Here is a 20,758-nt window from a genome sequence, read left to right as displayed (position 1 = left end):
CTTTCTTTGAACGGTGAAAATCTCTGTGTGGTCTGTAAATAACTATAAGGGCTAACTTAGACAACATAAAAATGACTTTAACTTGCATCTTCACAACGCAATGCCACAGGCTGGTTGGGAGTTTACAAAGATTAAAACGTCAAAAAATGACATCACTATTGCACCTCGTTAACAAAGACCAAGAAAGAGTCTTTAAAGAAAGATACCTTTAAGAAGAATACTTGTTTGATGAGTGAATCTTTTCTAGTAGATTGCTGTTTGCCAGAAGCTTTCCGTGGAACTCTGAGCAGCTATCATCAAAGTTTACGCGTGTAATGAGTAGTGCTTTCAGAGTTGTCAGTCCCATTCGGTTCCTCTCGTCCGTCCAGGTGTTGTTCATGATGGATTTGTGCCAGGTAAACACAAGGCAAACTGAAAGATTACACCAATGTTTTTAAACGGAACACCGCTTGTCCGGAAATGGGCAAACATCTCTTCCCAGCACTCGTCTGCTGGTTTCCCGTCTGTGTTCCACTGCGCGACCTTCTCAGTGGTGTACATCTTCACTGAAGTAGTTTTGTCAAACAGCTGGGCCTCTTCAATGTTGCTCTGTCGCAGCTTTGAGGTTACATACTGTAGGGAGCATTCAACCTCATCCCACTGCGGAACACTGTTCAGCAGGGTCCAGGAGAGGACCTTTAGCTCAGTGAATGTTGATCCCCATTCCTTTAGGTATGAGATGCAACAGTCATAGAAGGCCCGGACACCGTTGCAGAACACCTCCACTTTCCGTGGATCATTGAGGGCATCAGGAGATTCTTCACCTATAACAAATCAATTAATAAACATGTTATTGATGACCTATAAAATAATGATAATAATACAAACATAGTTGATTTCCAAAGTGTTTGCCCTTAATTTGCTAACCAGTATAGTGACGTGACACTATTTTTTGTATCAATATATAATGTAATAAATGTGATATATGTACAGTGGCCTGTTCCGAGGGCTGATGGACCTGGCTGGGGTACGCTCGCGGCGGTGGGGCAATTATTATGAATGAATTTAATGCCATGAACTGATGTCACACTGGTTGTCACACTGATTCATTCTGTTTAAACCCGGAATTTCTGCTCAGTTGCAGATAAAGATTAGGCTGCGTAGGATTGTTTCCGACGTGTGATCCAAACATTTACAGAGCCAATAAGTCCGCAGCATTGTAAAGTCCAAAAGTCCAAATGGGGGGTTTGAAAGTATGGTCACCCAACACTAGTCACAATGGCAACCTGGCTTCACATATTTTTGAAAAATCATTTTTGCATTATAAGTGCTGACACTAAAAGATAAATGTAACTTACAGGTGGTTCTGGTTGTTTCCATCCCAGCGATGTTCCCCTCCCTCCAAGTATATACAGTAGCCTACATACAAGGAATTTGACTCCCGAATTTTTTTACGGATTCCGATCAGCCACAACATTATGACCAATGGGTATATATATAATTTACACCTTAATTAAGATTCTCAATTACTAAAAAAAGCTTGTAATAGGACACATTCTTCAAACAGAACATTTGCTTTCTTGATTGAGCTGACTTTAAGAATGTATACCTCAACTCTAAGAATAATAATTAGCAAAAATTCCTGAAAATTAGACACAATTTCTTCAAAAGGCATACCACAAACAAGCAATTTTTCCTTAAATTAAGCCACCAGCACATTCTTATTTTTAGCATTTTTTATTAAAACAATTGAGGACGAAATACATTACATTCCAGCTGCCACTGTCAAAAAGTGCATTTTCCAGCTATTCTAACAGAGTACTGTATAACAATGCCACTGCCAAAAAGTGCCTATTCCAGATATTCTTACAGAAAACTGCGCAACATGACCACTGTCAAAAAGTGCATTTTCCAGTTACTCTAACAGCATAACAATAGCATTCCAGTTGCTATACTCTCAAAAAGTGCATGTAACAATATTAAAAAACAACATTCCTGCTGCTAGTATCCCAGAGGAACAACTTTAAAACGACACCAACAAACATGCGGCTAATATTTGACTAACCTTTTCTGAAACAACTTAATCAGACAAGAGTCAGAAAGAAAAGGGCAGACAAACTCCAGGATTAAGACTCACTCAATGAATGACTTCCACTCACCAAGGGCTTTTTTGTCGGATGGGGTTGAATCTCCATCATGGATGGAATCTTGGAGAATTTTAGTTTGCAATACAGACAGCAGTGTGGAAATACACCTTGGGTACGTGAGGTGGAGGGCATAATAATATCCCATGAGATAGAGCAGTCCCTCATAAAGATCCTCCCTGTCGAATGTGGTGTGCTTTCCACGGCGATCATGCAGTTGTCTTCAGAGACAAGCACAACTGGACAAGACAGGGGTCGCATGCGCAGGAAACCATTGGGGTCTTCTGAAGTCTACATGACAGAAGACAATGAAGAAGATTAGAAAAAGACCAACAGCAACACACACCGGACTAGAACACTGAATAGTCAGATGATAATTATCAAAATCGTAGCCACATTAATACATCTAAAGGAAATGAATGCGAATGTTCATTGCAATACTAAACCCACCACAGCAATTTCCAATAAAGCCACAGACAACACATTTGTGAAAATCACCATAATAAAATAAATAAATGAATGTATGAATAAGTGCAACATATAAAATACTGCAGCCTCACTGTAAGGACATGGAAAAATGTCTCGCTGCTGTCGCGCAGCTTCCTAGGAGGCGCAGTGCTGGATGGGAAGAGCAGTGGCAGGGCTCTGAACACAGCTGTGGCATGCTCCACTGGTTTGACAGAAAAGGAACAGGACAAGGCATCACCGTTACTAACTTCTTATTATGCAATCTCTAAAATATAAACTTAAACAAATCATGGTACTGTGACCATACCTCCATTCAAAGTGTTTGGAGGCTTCATGGCTTTTTCCATGACACCATAAAACTGCACTTTTGAGTAGAAGCTTTCCCATATATCCTTCATCTCAGAGAAGTACTGGGAATTGGAGGGTTGAATAATTCTCCGCAGCTCATCCAGAACCTGAAAAATATAATGAAATACAGAAAGAAAATTAATTGAAACCAAATAATGTCTGTGACTTGTCGTGATCTTTGATGAGTGATAGCCATTCGAACAAGAGCAGTAATGTCTAAGAAATGTGAGAGTCATGTCAAGATGCCCCAAAATGTATACTGGGATAGCTAAAAAAAAATGTGATGACTGTTTACACAGGGCAAACATTAACTTACGTGATCCACTTTCTGAAACATGGGTAGGCCTCTAGAATCTGTGTTGGTCTGTCTTGCTCTTTTATAGCATCGGAGTCAATGAAGCGTCTTCTAGACTGGAACTCCAGGTCCAGCAATTGGGTCACTGCAGCTTTGTTTGGCTTCTTGGACTTATACATTTCTTGGAGAGTCTTGTAGTGCTTGCCTCGGTTTTCTGGCTGTCGAGGAAGTCAACTGAACCAGCTGAAAGCATAAAGCAGGGGTGAAGGTGTTAGAATCAGAATCATTATTTATTGCCAAGTAGTTTATTACATATTTGCTGTGGTACGTTGGTGCATAACAATAAACATAGTGCAAGCAAATAACATTAAAAACATCATAACACTGTAAGAAAATGGGTAAAGTTAACAGTTAGGAGGAACTTGAGAAGTACCAGATTTATTCATTCATGTCTGTAACTGCACAATATGGAATGGAATACAAACATCCCTACAGAGACAGTGAAGCAGTTTACTTGATGGAGGCATGTTTCAAAAGGTTTCTCTCCCCCAAACCTACAGATGCATATATAGTGTCTTAATGCAATCCCTACATGCTTCATCACTGCTATCTTGGTGTCCCACTGGGGTGCTGGCTCTAGCAGGAGAACAAGGAATGGTTGATGCACTGGAATCTCCTTCGTAGTCACTTGTTGTAACATCTGCATCCCCATCCTGTCGTGGCTTCTTGGAAGGAGGACCCTTAGCCTTTCGACATTTGAGAGTCTCTTCATGAACTTTTTAGCAACGTGCTCCTGCCGAGTACAGATAGTGAAAATTAAAAGACGATAAGACAACCAAGCTTACACCATAAACATCAAACAAAGAGTAGTAGTGACCTAAAGCTACTTACCCACTCACCACACCTTCTTTTTATCATTGGGTAGTACTCCACCAATCGCTTTGCCAAGGCATTAACCTCATGTTTGCTGGGGTATCTGGAGTCCTCAGTAGCTCTTGCTATTGAAATCATGTTAGTCATAGTGTTTCTTATGAGTCGGCAGAAGAGTTCCTTGGATAAGGGCTCGACATGCTCTGTTCCCAGCCGTTTCTGTTCAAAGTAGGAGCGTCGTGCTTGTTCAAGCTCACTGTCTGTGAAGACTATGTAATCTGGGTTGGACATAGTCACAAACTTCGACATGTTGGGTTCCTCTGTGGAGAGGTCACTGTCTCCAGTGGTTGATGATGGCTTCTCAGCAGAAGTCTCCTCCTAAAATACATTAACATTACACTTAAAGGATTTAAAAGAAAACTGCATAAGCACATCTCAAAGTATAAAGCAAAAGAGAGTATAGTCCTGTCCAATACTACCACTTACAAATCCTGTACATTTAATACATTTGTATTTGTTTCAAGCTAAAACACAAGATCAGGTTCACTCCTCTTGGGCATCTGCTGAAAATAAAAATGTTGCTAAAGGGACAGGTGTTTATCACTACAATGTAATAACTTATTTTAAATTGTTGTGATAAACAGGTGTGTTCTCAGATTTGTCATACCGCAATGGACAAAGAATTGACCCTTACATCTTTATTCACCACAAGCTATAGAGCCTGACACCTGAGGACATTTTCCAGGAAACAGATCTTTGATGTCATCTCTGGAGAGTGAAGGCAGTAATGATACGTGTCCACAGGGCGTTTTTTATCGCGAGAGGACGCGACGCTTCCCAGCATTGGACGCTTGGTGGGTGTGTCAGTAGGCGGTGACACGATAGATGATTGATAGATGATTGACCAATACTGGGTGGTGACGTTTTACCGGCTTTATTTCAAGTTTTGGAGGGATAGCGGATCATAGCCCACTGTCATTTGCCATGAACAGTAGAAGGAAACGGATCTTCGTGATTGCCCTGCTTTATTTGCGGTATCAGAGGTACCAACTCCGCTGCAGCCGGTGATTCTGGGTTCACCCTATCCTCCAGGCCCGCAAACAGCACGGCGAATTTCATTGTTTGGTCGCGGAACTTCGCCTGGATGAGGTGATGTTCCAGCAGTACTTCAGACTGACCAGAGGCCAGTTTGATGAGGTGCTCGGAAAAATTGGAGACAGAATCTCTCGGACGGACACCAGCTACCGGGAGGCTATCGGTCCACCTGAGCGCCTCGCCATTTGCCTACGGTAAACTGCATTGATTTTTGTCCATGCATCTATTGTTGTTTTAATAACATGCTGGCACAAAGTTCCATGGTCCTACTGCCATAATAGCGGTGAAATTACATGATCACGATGTGAGTAAATTATAGGCATAGTGTTGTACCCAGCTTTATTTTGTGCAGTATTACTTTTGTTATTAAATCCTTATACTTTGGAATAATGTAGTTGGGCCCATTAAGTGTCCTGTAGGCACTACATAACTAGGTAATATTTCAACTCAACATTAGTTAGGACAAATAATGTCAACAGAAAGTTGTTGTATTAGACCCCATGAGCCTTCCTGTAGTCGTTAGCCATTGTGTTTGTTTGAATTACTGTAATACTGTGTATGACAACATCAGCAGGGAGCAGAGGGTCTTCAAATACCGCCTCAGCCGTGCCAGGTTGGTGGTTGAGGATGCTTTCGGTATCCTCTCATCCCAATAGCACATGTGTGTAATTGGAGTCAGCCCAGGGACTGCAGAGCTGTGTGTGAAGGCAATGCACCTGTGTCCTTCACAACTTCCCGAGGGTCACAGACATGAGGGAGGCAGAACCACATCACCACATGCCAGAAAACACTGCTGCTGCTGCTCTCCAGGATGCTGCCAGGATGGAGTCGGTCAACCAATGCCACAAGGGAAGCCATTCGTGTGAGAGAGAGCTTCACCTCACATTTCACAGTGTCCTGTACACGTAAGACATCTCAGCCTCGAACTGTGGGTGATGTATTAACTACTCACAAACTGATACTGAAACACTGAAATGAAAGACCTGATGGGCCAGAAATGCGTTCATTATAAAAACTTGTGGTGTTGTAACAACAGAATGCATAGTTGTCTTTACCAAGTTTGAGAATGTATCTCAACCAGGAAACCAGGCAGTTGTGGACAACTTTATGTACTGTTTTACCTGAGGAGCACAAATCATTTCACACACATGTATACCCCATCTCATTTGCACCTCAAGCACTTCTTTGCACAAGGACTTCATATGTATAATAGAAGTTCAAACTAGTAATGGGAATTCCGTCTCTTTATAGTGAATCAGGGGTCTCATTTATAACCATTGCGTACACACAAAACGGGGCATGAAATGTGCGTACGCCACTCCCCACGCAACAGTTGTGATCTATAAAAACAAACTTGTTATGTTCTGGTTAAACAAAACGTGGACCCAAAAGCAGCACACACAAGTCAGGTTTCTAAGGTGTAACAATAAAGAATTTATTATTAATAATAAATTCAAATGGACAGGACAGGAGCAAGGAGCATGGGGAATGTGGTTCCAGTGTTCCTCCAGATGGTTATCCCAATCCACTGTGATCCAAGAGGAAGCAATGAGGTTGGAGAGTGAGCAGGTAGGAGCAGCAGGAAGCGGAGGCAGCTGGCAGGTAGGTATACCACACTAGGGCAAAAATACAAAAACAAAAGATGAGCACAACAGGAACAAAGTGAGCAAGTACAAAGTCAAAAGGAATCTAACTAGCAAGGTAAGTGAGCCTGAACGCGTACTACCACTGTGGCGACGAAAACGATCTGGCGATGAGTGGCAGGAAGACCAGGGTTGATATACTGCAGAGTTTGTCTTGATTAGTTGATTTGTGTCAGCTGCTCCAGCAACCACCGCCCAGGAGAGGGAGGAGGAGATGGCCACACCTCCTTCTCGACAGACAGACCAGACTAACAGGGTAACAGGGTAAAACACACAGGAGACAAAAGGACAGGGAAACAGGAAACACAGGGAAACTACTAGACTGCCCAGGTGATAACATGACAAAACTTGACGGGAGAATGTGCGCACCGGTACGGAAACTTTGATCCATGCGTACGCACATTATGGAGACAAGGGAAACTGGCGACGCAGATGGTGAGGTGGTGAATTGAAGCCAGACTGTAGAAATTAAATGTGAGAGTCATCATTATACGTATAATGATGACTCTCACACATTTAATTTCACTTCATACTTATATCCACTTTATCATAAACATTTAAACCAGCAGTGTTATTTGTGCTAGTGAGCCATAACTATTCCACAAGCACCTTACAAATGTAAAAGATAGGAGAGCGCCGGACTACCGACACTCGCAGTCAGCTGTGGAGCAGATGATGAAGTCATCATCATTGGTTGTAGAAATCCAAGATAATATAAAATAGCATTAAAGAATGGCAGAACAGAGCGCCAATAGTTTTAATAATATCTAATAATACTATGTATGCACTGTGGCGCACAGAGCGCTCTGGAGACACCACTGTGCACCACACACACTGCCTTCTCCACGCATTTTCAGCACCTGCACATGTGGATTGTGTAAATTAAAAAAGTATGGAAATAAAGCCAGTGACAGCTCTCACACAATCGTTACGCTCTATATCCTCTTTATGAGGTCTAATGCAGGCCAAGTTCACCATAACCAGTTAAATGAATAAATTGTGTTCACATATCAAACTTCCATTTACACGATACCACTAATTGAAACGATCAATTTGGCAAGGTGTGGAGCAATTATTTTGATTGCTGGAAAACGTATAAATACTGCGGTGACACTCGTGCGTAATGTGGCAAGATGGATGCGCTGGCACTGCTGGAAGACTACCTGAATGGGAGGATAAGGAGGGAACGAGTGTTCAGGGACCATACTGATTTGCTGGCCCATGATGATGACTGGCTAATAAGCCCATTTAGATTCCCTAGAGCAATGCTCTTGGATCTATGTGCTGAACTGGGTCCAGCATTAGTGCGACCGACAAGACGGAACCGCGCCATCCCGGTACACATCCAGGTACTAACCACTCTGGGGTTTCTGGCAACTGGAAGTTACCAGCGGGAATTAGCTGACAGGTATGTGTTTGATATGATTATCATATATAATGTTTACCTTACTGCCTAAAGCCCATTTTGGTAATAATACAGTTCTCTTAATTCATATCATTAGGTCTAGGATATCACAGCAATCCCTGAGTGCCATAATGCCTGCAGTCTTGGTCGGCATTATTAATTTGACTTCTAGATACATCAGGTTTCCTTACACTGTGGGAGAACAGGCCAATACTAAAAGGCAATTTGCAGCAATGTCCGGTTTTCCAAATGTAATCGGTGCAACTGACTGCACTCATATTGCTATAAGGGCATCATATGATAACAAATATCGGTACGTTAATCGCAAGCATATACATTCCATTAATGTCCAAATAATATGTGACTCCAACATGATCCTGACAAATGTGGTAGCACGATGGCCTGGCTCGACCCATGACTCATTTATCCTGACGCATAGCAGTGTAAGGAACAGACTGCAGGCAGGCGCTGTGCGTGATGGCTGCCTCATTGGTAAGTTAATAAACACAGTCTTGTAAAAATTCTAAATATTCAAGCCTGTTGTGTAATTACTCTGTTATAACCTGCAGGTGACAGTGGCTACCCCCTCAGGCGCTGGCTCCTCACCCTATTCCCCAACCCGCAGGGCGCAGAGGAGGTGCGCTATAATGATGTCCACACTCGTGGGCGTTCAGTTGTGGAGCGTGCCATTGGCCTCCTCAATGCCGGTGTTTGGATGCCTCAGGTGGCAGACTTTTATACCACCCGAAAAAAGTCTGCCAGATCATCAGGGCGTGTGCTGTGTTGCACAATATGGCACAGAGAGTTGGCCTTCCTCTCCCCCCTGGCCTCCCACCTCCCCAGCATGAGGACCATGACCCACAGCCCCCTCCCCGACAAGAGATGTTTCAACAGAGAGTAAAGACCCGTGAGAATGTCATGCAGCGTTTGTAAGAGAGACAACAAGTAAGGTTCACTTTTCAACAAGCTGTTTTAATGAAGATGCAATATTAGAAAGTACGACTCTCTTTCTTTGAGCTCCTCAGCAACTGCATTGATCGCGCTGATCGTATCCCTCTGTGTTTTTAGGACAGCATCTGTAAGGACGCGGCCCCTTACAGCCGTGCCATGTGCGCGGGACGCACTGGTGCTGGCAACAGCTGGACGCTCGGCGGCTGCAGCCCCCTCGCCGGGAACCTCCTCCTCAACATCCGCTCCCGACTCTGAGAGGACTAAAACACATCACACATTAGTTTTTCATGTTTAAATTGTTTTCAAAACACTTTAATAAAAGATTTAACCGTGTTTCACCTGGTTCATCTGTGGTCATGTCTGTGTCTCCCTCCTTCTCCGACACAATGCCCGACACACTTGGTTCCCCTAGTATGGAGGCCATTCGGGCTTCCAGCGGCGTAAGTTCAGGTGTGGCCTTGCCCCCACCGGTAGCAGACACTCTCTGACGGTTGGTCACGATGTTCTTCTTCGCCTCCACCTTTAGATCGGACTACTTCTTCTTTACCTCAGGGACTGTCCTCTCCGTTGTGCCGACTGAGTTCACCGCAGCCGTAACATGTTGCCACTCAATTAACTTTTTTTTATTAGTTACACCACTGCTGTGGCTACCAAACAATAGGTTCTTCCTAACATCCACCTCACCCACAAGCACCTCGATCTCGGTGTCGGAGAAGTTTCTCTTTTTGCTCTTTCTCTCAGCAGTTGCCATGATTCACTGTAAAGATCCCATTGATCAGCAGGTTAATTTACATGCAGAAACATTCATGAGGTGCTTTGCATTGACCATTTATGGTTGAATGTGGGCATGTAGAGGGCGGATTATGAGGCGGATTCACGTGCGCACATTTCCAGGTGGACTGTAATTTATAAAGGGAACATTTCTTGCAGGTGTGCGTACGCACGGTTTAATAAGTCTGATTTTTTTTGGCGTACGCCATTTTCGGCTTTTGTGTGCACGTACATTTTTAGTATGGATCCTACGCACTGTTTTATAAATGAGACCCCTGATTATTTGGCTCAGCTCACCAAGAAGAGCCGGCTCTTTCGGCTCCCAAACGGCTTTTTGTTTTACCACTTCTGCCTTTTATAATTCAGCCAAATTTAGCGCTGTTTTGACCTATGATTAGTATGTGTGCACATATATCACTTAAGTTATTAAATATAATCATACTATAATATTTTTTATTTATAATTTCCATAATACCATAATTTTACATGCTGCTTCGTTTCTGCGCACCACACTCCTCTTTCTCTTTCTCTCCTCCTCCTGCTCTGTACCTGTAGACCGTCAGCGCGCTGCGCACCCCCGCCCTGCCCTGCTTGATAGTATGATCCTTGTCTGTCATCACCTGATTGGTCGCACAGACGTCAATAACACAACATTGAGTCACAGTCAGTGCATGGAGTGCCCGTGGCGCGGAGAAGATCATCCTATCATTCTGCCTTGAATTAAAAAAACGGCTCTTGGACGGGAGCCGGCTCCCATCCTTCACTTAAAAGAGCTGGCTTGTTCGCGACCGACACATCACTAGTCCGTAAAGGTCCACCAATCAGAAGAATAGTTTTTTCATAAAAATTAATCCAAGTTGTGTTAATGTCATGTGAAGTCCACTAAGAAATACTGGTGTCCCCACTTTCCTTTTAGTTTTCACCCCGGTTCCGTTCGGCAGGCTGGCTCAACGCTGAAGGGCAGCTGGGTTTCAACAGGATAAAGAGAGGAGTTGTGTCGGTATGCCGGTGCCGTAAAATGAGCGTTGTTGCTAGATCAAATGAATGATTCATAATTGATATGTGATTTGATAGCTTCATACTGGTAGAAATAATTAATTTGATAGCATTTCCCATCTTTGCTGAGCATGAGTTTTGTGCGAAAGGAATTAAAGGCCCGTCCCATAGAGAGACGCCTGTACCAAATATAAGCGGGTTGAGTTCAGTGATTGAAGCAAATCAAAGCCCGGGCTATTATAGGGACTGTTTGTAAGATTCAGAAATGCTTGTTAAATGCCACACCTGTGGCCTTTAAGTCAACGAAAGTCAGCATCGGGCTTGCTCTCTCTAAAGAGACATGAACAAGCATCGCTCAAAACTGAATCACTGCTGATCCTAGTGTTGGTTTTTCCTGCTTTAGCCTCCGACCGCGGTCAGAAGGAACAGGGGAGACACCGGAGTTTTGGTCAGAGACGATAACGTTTCTCCGACCTGCAATGATTTATACGTGTAAGAAGTTACCAACAGTACCTTTAACATTTGATATCTTGGCCTGTTCAGCCAATCGCAAAGCTTCAAATTCTGTTTCCTGCACCGTTTATGGCTGATTGATTTTATTATACACACATTATTTTTCTTTGCATTTTGATATACAGTGCAGTATTTTTTTCCTGATGTAAAAAAACAATCTGGAATACTATATAATGTCCTAAGTTTCTTGGTTGCAGTGTGAATATATACTGTATATATAATCTGATGGGACGAAACACGCCGTTAGTATTTACGGTCAGATTTGACACTCCAAACCGATGGAAAAACGGTATTTCTCAGAAAAGAAACAGCAACATGTAGAAGCAAGCCTACTTTATTTTGACTCGAAGGAACCATTCACAAAAAATCCTTATATGGACGAGTAGCCTACAGATAAAAACAGTAAACTATAGGCCATACTAATTACAGAAAGATAACATACAGAATAGCAATACAATCTAAAATGTAGACATCAATTAAGCCATTGGAAATAACTAAATATGTTCAATAAAACCGTCATAAATATCATGAGACTGAAATAATAAAACTAAAATAAAGAAATAAAAAACAAGCATAAAATTCCGTTAATAAATATGTAATAATGCAGCCGTTATAGTTAAAGGGACTATTTGTAAGAATCAGAAATTGCTTGTTAACAGCAACACCTGTGGCCGTTAAGTCAGGGGCGTGTCCAGACATTTTTGATAGGGGTGGCACCAGTGGGGCACTGACTTATGCAGGGGTGGCATGAAGTGTGAGCAGGAGCGCCTGCGCACAGACATATACACTCACGTATGCACGCACACACACACACACAAGAAAATACACACCCACACCAAGGTGTCGGCATAGCATTAATTTACCATTTTTGTCTCCACAACCCATATCTACTTCACTTACTAACACTGCAATGCAAGAATAGACCTACTAGTCACAACATTCAGGAAAAGGCAACATACAAATGTGATTGAAAACTACCATACTTTATTCTAACCTCAAAACAACCTTCCAAGGTATGATATACAGTACATACAAAAAAGACAATGCACTTTCTGTATAAAGTGCACTGTATAAAGTGCCAACAAAATTACAATAAATAAGCCTGTTTGGGCAAAACATTTACTTGACAAAACTTGTCACATGTGCCACAGTGTAGTAAGTTACTGTAGTATTCTCAGCAACAGAGAAACCTGAACTCCCAGGTATAAACAAAAGTCACATCCCTCCTCACATACCAGCAAATCTTGTTTTAACATTGTAAAGTGAACTGTTAAATAACGCCAAAATAATTTGTAAATTCCCAAAGTAGGTTACATACAAAAGAAAATCCTTATTCTAAAACAGTCACTTTATAAAGTGCCAACAAAATTAAAATAAATAAGACTCTTTGGGCAAAATATTTACTTGACAAAACTGTGCAAAACTTTACATGTGCAACAATGTAAATGGTTGGAGGTACAGACCGTGTAGAATATTTTATCAACAGAGATAGCTGACCTTACGTGTGCATAAAAAAAGCTTACATCACTTGTAACAAATCTTGTTTCAACACTGATTTGTTACAGTAATAATGCTACAAAATAACCTGTGACTCCAAAAGCCAACATAAGAAAACAATGCACATTAAAAAACACAGTCACTCTCCGCCTATAAAGTGCAAACATATTTAAAATACATACGCCTCTTTGAACAAATTATTTATTTTATTTTGATAAAATCCTCCATGTTGAGTGCCCTTGCTCTTCTTGACTCAATACTTAGCAAACCTAAATGGCTTAGTCTGTTGTCTAGCATGGTTGTCCTCAAATGAGTTTTAATGAGCTTTAGAGCTGAAAAACTCCTCTGACTGACTGCTCTGCCTCTGCTCTGGCTCTATTTTGGATTTCTTTCTTTTGAAGAAATCCTTTATATTCTGATTTCTTTTCATACTGTAATAGTCCCATAATGCACAACATTCTTATATGTTGTACAATAGATAATTGTGCATACACACGAATGAAAACGAAATGTAATTGATGTTACACGTGTCTAACATAACAATGTTACGCAGTACAGAATAGCTAAATGTTAGCTTTAGCCTCGTTGACAGTCAAAACAGTGTTTGCTAATGAGATGAGATGATGACAGCCTTGTGCCAATTACAACAAAAAGAAATAAAACAAGACAGGGTAAATGTTTAGCTTATTACCGTTACAGCTTTTAACTACAGGCACAGTAAGTGTAGTAAAATGTAGGCTACTCACATCTTTCACGACGACGCTCCAGAGACGTGTTGCTTCGATAGACTGACTGTAGAAAAAAAGTTTGTTTCACCTGTAGGTTCACCGGCTCAAACTTCTTCTTCTTCGCGCCTTTTTTTTGCAGGCTACATACTACTTTAGCGCATCTCTGCCTCTCAGGTTTGAGAAGGAACTGCAACTCTAAACAAGAGTGCAGTTTACATTCAGTGCCGTGGCCCGCCTCTGACTGGGCATATAGCCAATCATATTTTAAGATATTGGGGTGGCACTTGGGGTGGCCAATCAGATTTCAGGGGTGGCCTGTGCCACCCAAAGCCACTCCCTGAACACGCCAGTGCGTTAAGTCAATGAAAGTCAGCGTCCTGTTGCTCGGGCTTGTGCTCGCTCTACATAGACATGAACGAGCATCGCTCAAAACAGTGAGGCGACACACGTCAGATAAAAGCACAATATCACTCTATATTTCAGCTGCTTGGCAGTAATGTTAGCTGACCAGACGAAGGTCTCTCCATGAATCACTGCTGATCCTAGTGTTGGCTTTTCCTGCCTCAGCCTCCCGACCGCGGCCGGCGGGAACAGGGGAGACACCGGAGTTTTGGTCAGAGATGATACCGTTTCTCTCTGCGGAGCCCCGTCACTTCACAAGACACGGGAAACCTCTGTTGGTCTGGAGGAGCTGCAGCATTTATTTTTCTGCACAAACGTCCACTGTACATTCACTAGATATTCTCAGAGCTAAACTAACTCTGCTGCAGTGTGTAGCGTGCGCGCATACACGTGAGAGTGGAGCGAAAGAGTGAGAACGTGTGCGGTGTGTGAGTGAAGGCAGGCAGGCAGAGGAGCAGAGTACAGCAGAGACTCCGGCCCTGGAGCCCAAAGCTACGGTCTCCCCCGCGTACTACGACCGCGGCCAACACTGTTTAACAGACGGGCTTCACTAGATACAACTTTTCGGTTTTGGTGCTTCCGTGTAGTTTGTGTTGGGAGTCTTGTTTGAACAGCGTAGCCACACGCGAGCGCGCATTAGGACACCGACCCGCAACGATTGATACGTGTAGGAAGTTACAAACAGTCTCTTTAAAAAAGAATAAAAAATCTGAAAAAAATACAGCTTCCGGGCTCTCCTCTTCTCTCCTGTCCTGACTGACAGAAAAATATGTGGTGCAGGCACGAAAGATATTTCCAATTGAAAATACATTAGTTTGAAAGTCGTGCTGAGAGCGTCATGAAACAAATGGTAAATTTGTGTCTACGTACACAAATCAATAGATTCAATTTCGTGACTATTTCACGAACTGCCGCGAGACTGTGTTGTGATAATTCCTGAGCGTCGGGTTTGATATGAGTTACATCATTTAAATTTTTCTGAAACATTCAGCCTAATACACAATTTCTGGTGTTCAAAAGACAACATAGTCATATTCTGGGTAATGAAATAATGAATTCACAATCGGACTATCAATAAATACAGACGCTAATTAATAAATAATATAAAGCTATTGTTCCAGTAGAGATGGTTCCTGAGCCTCTAAGCTAAGGAGGACTCGGCCCACAGTATAAATACAGATGGAAGCTACAGAGAGAAAACACTGCTGCTCTACCACTGATAATAACTGTGTCTTTATTAGTATTGGATCAGTTCAGACACAAACTCCATCTAAAGTCTCTCCAGCTGTTAAAGCCGACTGACAGCTGATCCAGCTGCATCAGCTGATGATCAGCTGATGCAGCTTGATCAGAAACAGAGGTCTCTTCAGAGGAAAGGACGTCACATGTCTCTAAAAAAACGTATTACCTCGCTTCCTTTCTCCTCGCATGGTTTCCTTGGGTCTCTCCATGCATCCCCCCTGTGGGAGGGACTAAGACGGAGAGGAAAAGAGGGAAACGTGGATGCAATTAAGAGACTTGGGATGCACCCCACGTCTTTTTTCTGCACTTGAAACCACGCGTAGGGTATCAACCTCCGTACAGTGACGGACACCGTCCCAGACCAATGAGAATGTGTGGATTTGTGGGGTTTTCTCGGGTCAGACTTTAATGGTACCAATGTGACACCACTAGAGGCCGACCCGGGCTGTGGAGGCGTGCCCTGCTGCTGCTGGAAGTCAACTCCAGCCTGGAATAACTGTAACTTCTCCAACCAGAGGAAAAACTAGCTTCAGCCCCACCCCCAACACCCCCCCAACCCACAACAAAACCAGCCAACTTCTCCACTTTCTTCTGCTGTGCTTCATCATGCTTAAAGGACATGTTGGCCGTGTGCTCCTCTCTCTGCTGTGCGTCGCATTGTGCGGTAAGTAGTGACTTTACGCAGGAGCTCTGTGCTGTGCAGGCTACGCCTATTCCTCTTAGATATAGGCCAACTAGAGCAGGAGAACTCCGGAGTGTGTTGGTCCACTACAGATCACTTCTTCTAGGAAGTCGACAGCGACTATACTAGTAATCACTGCGGTATTTAGGCTGCTGCACATTCATGTAGTTGATCTCTCACGAAGCATTGAGAGCACACAGTGTCAGTGAGTACACCGAGTCAGGACAGGAGGCTGTATTTATGTCCATTCGTGGCCGCTATTTGATGGAAACTGTCCCCTCCCTCCCCACAGCCCAGTCTGAGCTGGAGACAGAGACAGAGACAGAGGAGGTGGTTCCCAGGCTGCTGTCCGGCCAGGAGGCGCACCTGTCCTCCGACCTCACCGACCACACGCTGCGGCGCCGCCGGGGTCAGCGCTCCGTGGACACCGCCGCGGGGGGAGGACACTCTGACCCGGGGAACTTAATTCTGTCGCTGCCCGCTTTTGGAAGGAGCCTGTATTTAAACCTGACGTGGGACAGCAGGTTTCTGTCGGGGGGTTTCGTGGTGGAGGAGAGGAACAGGAACCAGAGCGCAGTGGTGAGCCGTTTATCCGCCGAGCAGCTCTGCTTCTACTCCGGCTCCATCACCAACCACTCGGACTCTCTAGCATCACTGAGCACCTGTGGCGGCCTGGTAAATCCATCTGCATTTTTTTTGGGACTTGTTGATAAAGCTTTCATGTCATTAAATCCAAGCAGTTGAGCTCCAGACCGTTCTGTTTAACGCACTGAAAAGGCAGGTTGAGTGACAGTAGCAGTAGCCACTAGTGATGGGAATTCCGTCTCTTTTTAGTGAGCCAGATCATTTGGCTCAGCTCACCAAGAAGAGTCGGCTCTTTCGGCTCCCAAACGGCTCTCGTTTTACCACTTCTGCCTTTTATAATTCAGCTAAATTTAGCACTGTTTTGACCTATACTTAGTATGTGTGCACAAATATCACTTAAATTATTCTATATAATTTACGAAACCTTATAATTTCCAGAATACCATCATTTAACATGCTGCTCCTTTACTACTGTCACTCATCTTGTCTGCTATTCGCGCACCGCACTCTCTCTTTCTCTCCTCCTCTCCTCCTGCTCTGTACCTGTAGACTGTCAGTGCGCCGCGCAACCCTGCCCCTCCCTGCTTGATGGTATGATCCTTGTCTGTCAACACCTGATTGGTCGCACTGACGTCATTAACACAATATTCAGTCAGTCAGTGCATGGAGTGCCCGTGGCGCAGATAAGATTGTCCTATCATTCTGCCTTGAATTAATAAAAAAAAAAAAAAAAATGGCGCTCGGACGGGAGCCGGCTCTTATTGTTCACTTAAAAGAGCCCGCTCGTTCGCGACCGACACATCTCTAGTAGCCACTCTGCTGAAATACCTCTGAATATGATCTTTAGCTCCCGTCTCATCAATCATTGTGCTTTCTCTTAAACCTACTAACCTGCTAGTGGGTTAGTCAGTTCGAGTCACGCTGTGCAGCCAGTGTTCAAACCCACATAACTTTATTTTAAATGTGAAATGTGATCCCACTTTCCAAAAATGATACAGAAGACGTGCAGTATATCAATCTGATGGAGTAGCATAAAAAAACCATGAAGTCATTTAATGTTAACAGTCTTAAATTCCTATTTTAAAACTGAAGTAGGCGAGATTGGAGCAAATATGATTAAAAAGTTATTTTTATAAAACGGTCGCTATATCGTGACAGTAGTACATGAAACAGGTAACCTGAAAAAATAATTTTCCTCTGTGTCCTCCGTTGCTCCTAACGGCATCTGCAAGATTTCACAGACCGGAGGAAAACAAGCAGTAAGAATCTTCCTCACCCATTTTATTATAAAGCAGGTTTAAGTGCTATATAAATACTGTGAAAGTATGGAAGCGCTTAATCCATGGAGAAATACACCCAGCCTGCATTCAGAAACTGTGCCTTTGAAGACAACAAAAAAAAAACATGATACAAATGAACAACATAAACTTTATTTAAAACAAACAAACAATAACAAACTAATAAACAATGAACTAAAATGAACAAAGAATATATATTAAAACATTTTTTATAAAATTACTCCTCGCCGTCCTCTGTTTGGGTCGCAGCACCTGATACGTCTGCACAAATGTAGACTAAAATACAAACACATTAAATGTGACATTGCCTTTTTTCAAATTATTTGATAACACAATCAAACACAAAAATATATTCACACTTTTTCTGGGATGCAGCTCAAAAACAAATCAGATTAACAATAATATTATTACACAACCATAACATCACAGTTATATCTTTGACAACATGCAAACTAAAACTAATCATCTACTTAGTAAACTACTATTTATTTACCATCTTTTATGAAGCAGGCAGAGGCCTGCGCCACTTCCATTTACTGGAGGGAGCTGGCAAGTTTGTCCTTTGTGGCCTCCATCTCCCTCCGCAGCATGGCTGCTTTCGCCTCCACTGACCTCTTAAGGCGGACCTGCTGCACCAGGTCCTCCTTAGTCTGCGCGTTCACACGCAGGCTCTCCCTACATAGGTCCTGGCGCGGCACGGCTGGATCCGAGCATTTATACTGTAAACAAAACAACAAATGTACATATCAATCACATGAACAACTATTAGGTTTAAAATGTAAATATGTTCAATTGTATATGTTATGGGATTAATAATAGTATGTTTTTAACATAATTATTCCCTTCAATTTTATTTAATCATCAACATATCAAATCTATGACAGTTATCAACTTCTCACTAATGCACATTTAAAGCAACAATCATTTTAACAGGTTTCAATAGCATGATGCAGATGTGTTGCATATACTGAAAGATTTCTAGCCACGGCTGATTTGTGACCTTTGTATCTGGTTAGGCTTTCCTGCTTAAAAAGGTCAGAACAAATCATCATTACCACTCCTACATTAGTTAAAATTACCACAAATTAAATAGTGACATTCTTATACATGTGACATGAACGTATAAAAGACGAGTACTAACAACACAAATACCACTACATGTAATACTTACACTGAGGAGTTGGAGGGCCTGCCTCACAGCCTCCACCTCAGCATCATTTATCGTTGCAAATTTAGTGGGGCTATCCATTTTCTGAAGAACAAAATAGCACAGTACACAGTCAATCAACTTTATTAAGGGTGAACCATGGGCCTTTGCATGCACCCCCCCACCCCGGGCCGGGGACAGCTGTACCCTTTGCCCCCCGCCTAAGGGCGGGCCTGCATTCAGCTAATGCTAATACTTAACACAAATCACAGCAAATCCAAACACTGCAAATCTGCATCGACATGACTTCCAATGAAATGAAAATGATGACAGTGCACTTTTAGGATTAGCTAGTTAAAGTGTTTAAACGGTGTTTCTTGGCGGGACTGTGTGATTTATCCCTCAAACTTTACTTTAGCTAGTTAATCCTAAAAGTGCACCGTCATCCTTTGTCATAATGACATTATAGCGGATGAATGGATGTCCGACACACAGTGAAATATAGTCTGGTTCGCGGGATAAAACACACAGTCCCGCGGAAAAAACACTAGCTAGCTAGCTAATCCTAAAAGTGCAATGTCATTTTAACAAATTCCCCATTATCTGTATTGTGAATCCCTAATAAATGCATTCCTGAAACTGGCAGTCACACAGTGGAAAAACAAAGCCACACTCTCCTTAACAACAACAACAAACACATTACAAAATTATAAACTAGTATAAAAACAATACACTCACTAATTTCAGTTCAGTTGCGTCGTGCCTCTGGTCATCTGCTCTGATCTGTCTGGACCAACTCGCCACACCCAACCTTCACTAACGTCACCTGCAGCGCCCCTTGTGGATTGCAGGCGATATGACTGATATTGCTGTTTTGAACAACTATTTGATTAACCCTCTGAAACCCAAGCATTGATTTTATTGATGTATAATATTTTTTCTCCTTTGTAATATGCAGCTTGCAGGTTAAAGTTTCCAGTGAATGTATTAAAAACAAGATAGTAATAATCATGGATCACAAAGCTAGTTTTGACACAGAAGAGGTTGATAATATATTTTTATATGCATATGATGGAGCACTCTCTTAATTATGAGCCTGTTATGTGTCCAAGAGACCAGGGACAGCAATCAGGAGAAATAATGGATATGAGAGAAATTAAGTTGTGTGAGAACCAGCTGAACAGCTGTTTCCAAGAGTGACCGGATAAACTAACGAGCTAACGCAAGTAACATCATATCATTGTAAAGTCTGCTATGAAGTTATAATCAATCTAAAATCAGTAATACATTCAATATAGTACTGGCAGAAGTATTGATACTTACCAATGACAGTAACGAATGTGAAGGCAACGTTATCAGTCCTATCACTGCCTAATGTAACTCAACGCTACGTTTTACAGTGCTGTAGCCTACAGCGTGACGGTAACATCTACCGCGGCCTATTTATAAATGGATAAAGACAGCAAGATAAAACTTAATGCACCTTTACAAATCAAAATTATGCAACGAGAATAGATACCGTACACATACAATGAATATTTTTTTGGCTACATACCTGCACAACTAGCATTGCCAGGCTGCAGCGGTGGAAGAGCCACAGTACGTTGCTCAGCCGCCGGTACAACTTGCCGCGCGGCATCTAAAAGTATGTAGGCACAACTGATTAATAATGACATTACAAGAAACGTTTAGCCTACAA

General features: G+C 42.5%; 1 protein-coding gene and 1 long non-coding RNA gene across 3 annotated transcripts in view; one reads left to right on the top strand and one right to left on the bottom strand.

Annotated features, from left to right (window-relative positions):
* The first annotated feature begins 15,445 nt into the window (after nucleotides 1-15,445).
* adamts17 (ADAM metallopeptidase with thrombospondin type 1 motif, 17) overlaps nucleotides 15,446-20,758 on the top strand; it is a 98,853-nt gene continuing 93,540 nt past the window's right edge. Inside the window, exons 1-2 of the mRNA XM_074623643.1 lie at nucleotides 15,446-16,011; nucleotides 16,322-16,704. Coding sequence (XP_074479744.1) covers nucleotides 15,954-16,011; nucleotides 16,322-16,704 — 441 coding nt within the window. The 5' untranslated portion in view covers nucleotides 15,446-15,953. The remainder of the gene's footprint in view (nucleotides 16,012-16,321; nucleotides 16,705-20,758) is intronic.
* On the bottom strand, nucleotides 18,023-20,110 carry LOC141760664 (uncharacterized). Of its 2 annotated transcripts, XR_012592418.1 has the most exons (3): nucleotides 19,794-20,110; nucleotides 19,084-19,164; nucleotides 18,023-18,631 (listed from the first exon to the last, which is right to left on the bottom strand). It is a non-coding gene; the product is annotated as an uncharacterized LOC141760664 (long non-coding RNA). The 2 variants fall into 2 exon arrangements; XR_012592417.1 differs by lacking the exon at nucleotides 19,794-20,110 and having other exon boundaries at nucleotides 19,084-19,783.

This window comes from Sebastes fasciatus, chromosome 2 (genome assembly GCF_043250625.1).
Source record: "Sebastes fasciatus isolate fSebFas1 chromosome 2, fSebFas1.pri, whole genome shotgun sequence".
Classification (NCBI taxonomy): Eukaryota; Metazoa; Chordata; class Actinopteri; order Perciformes; family Sebastidae; genus Sebastes; species Sebastes fasciatus.
This window is presented reverse-complemented; position numbering and strand designations above follow the sequence as displayed.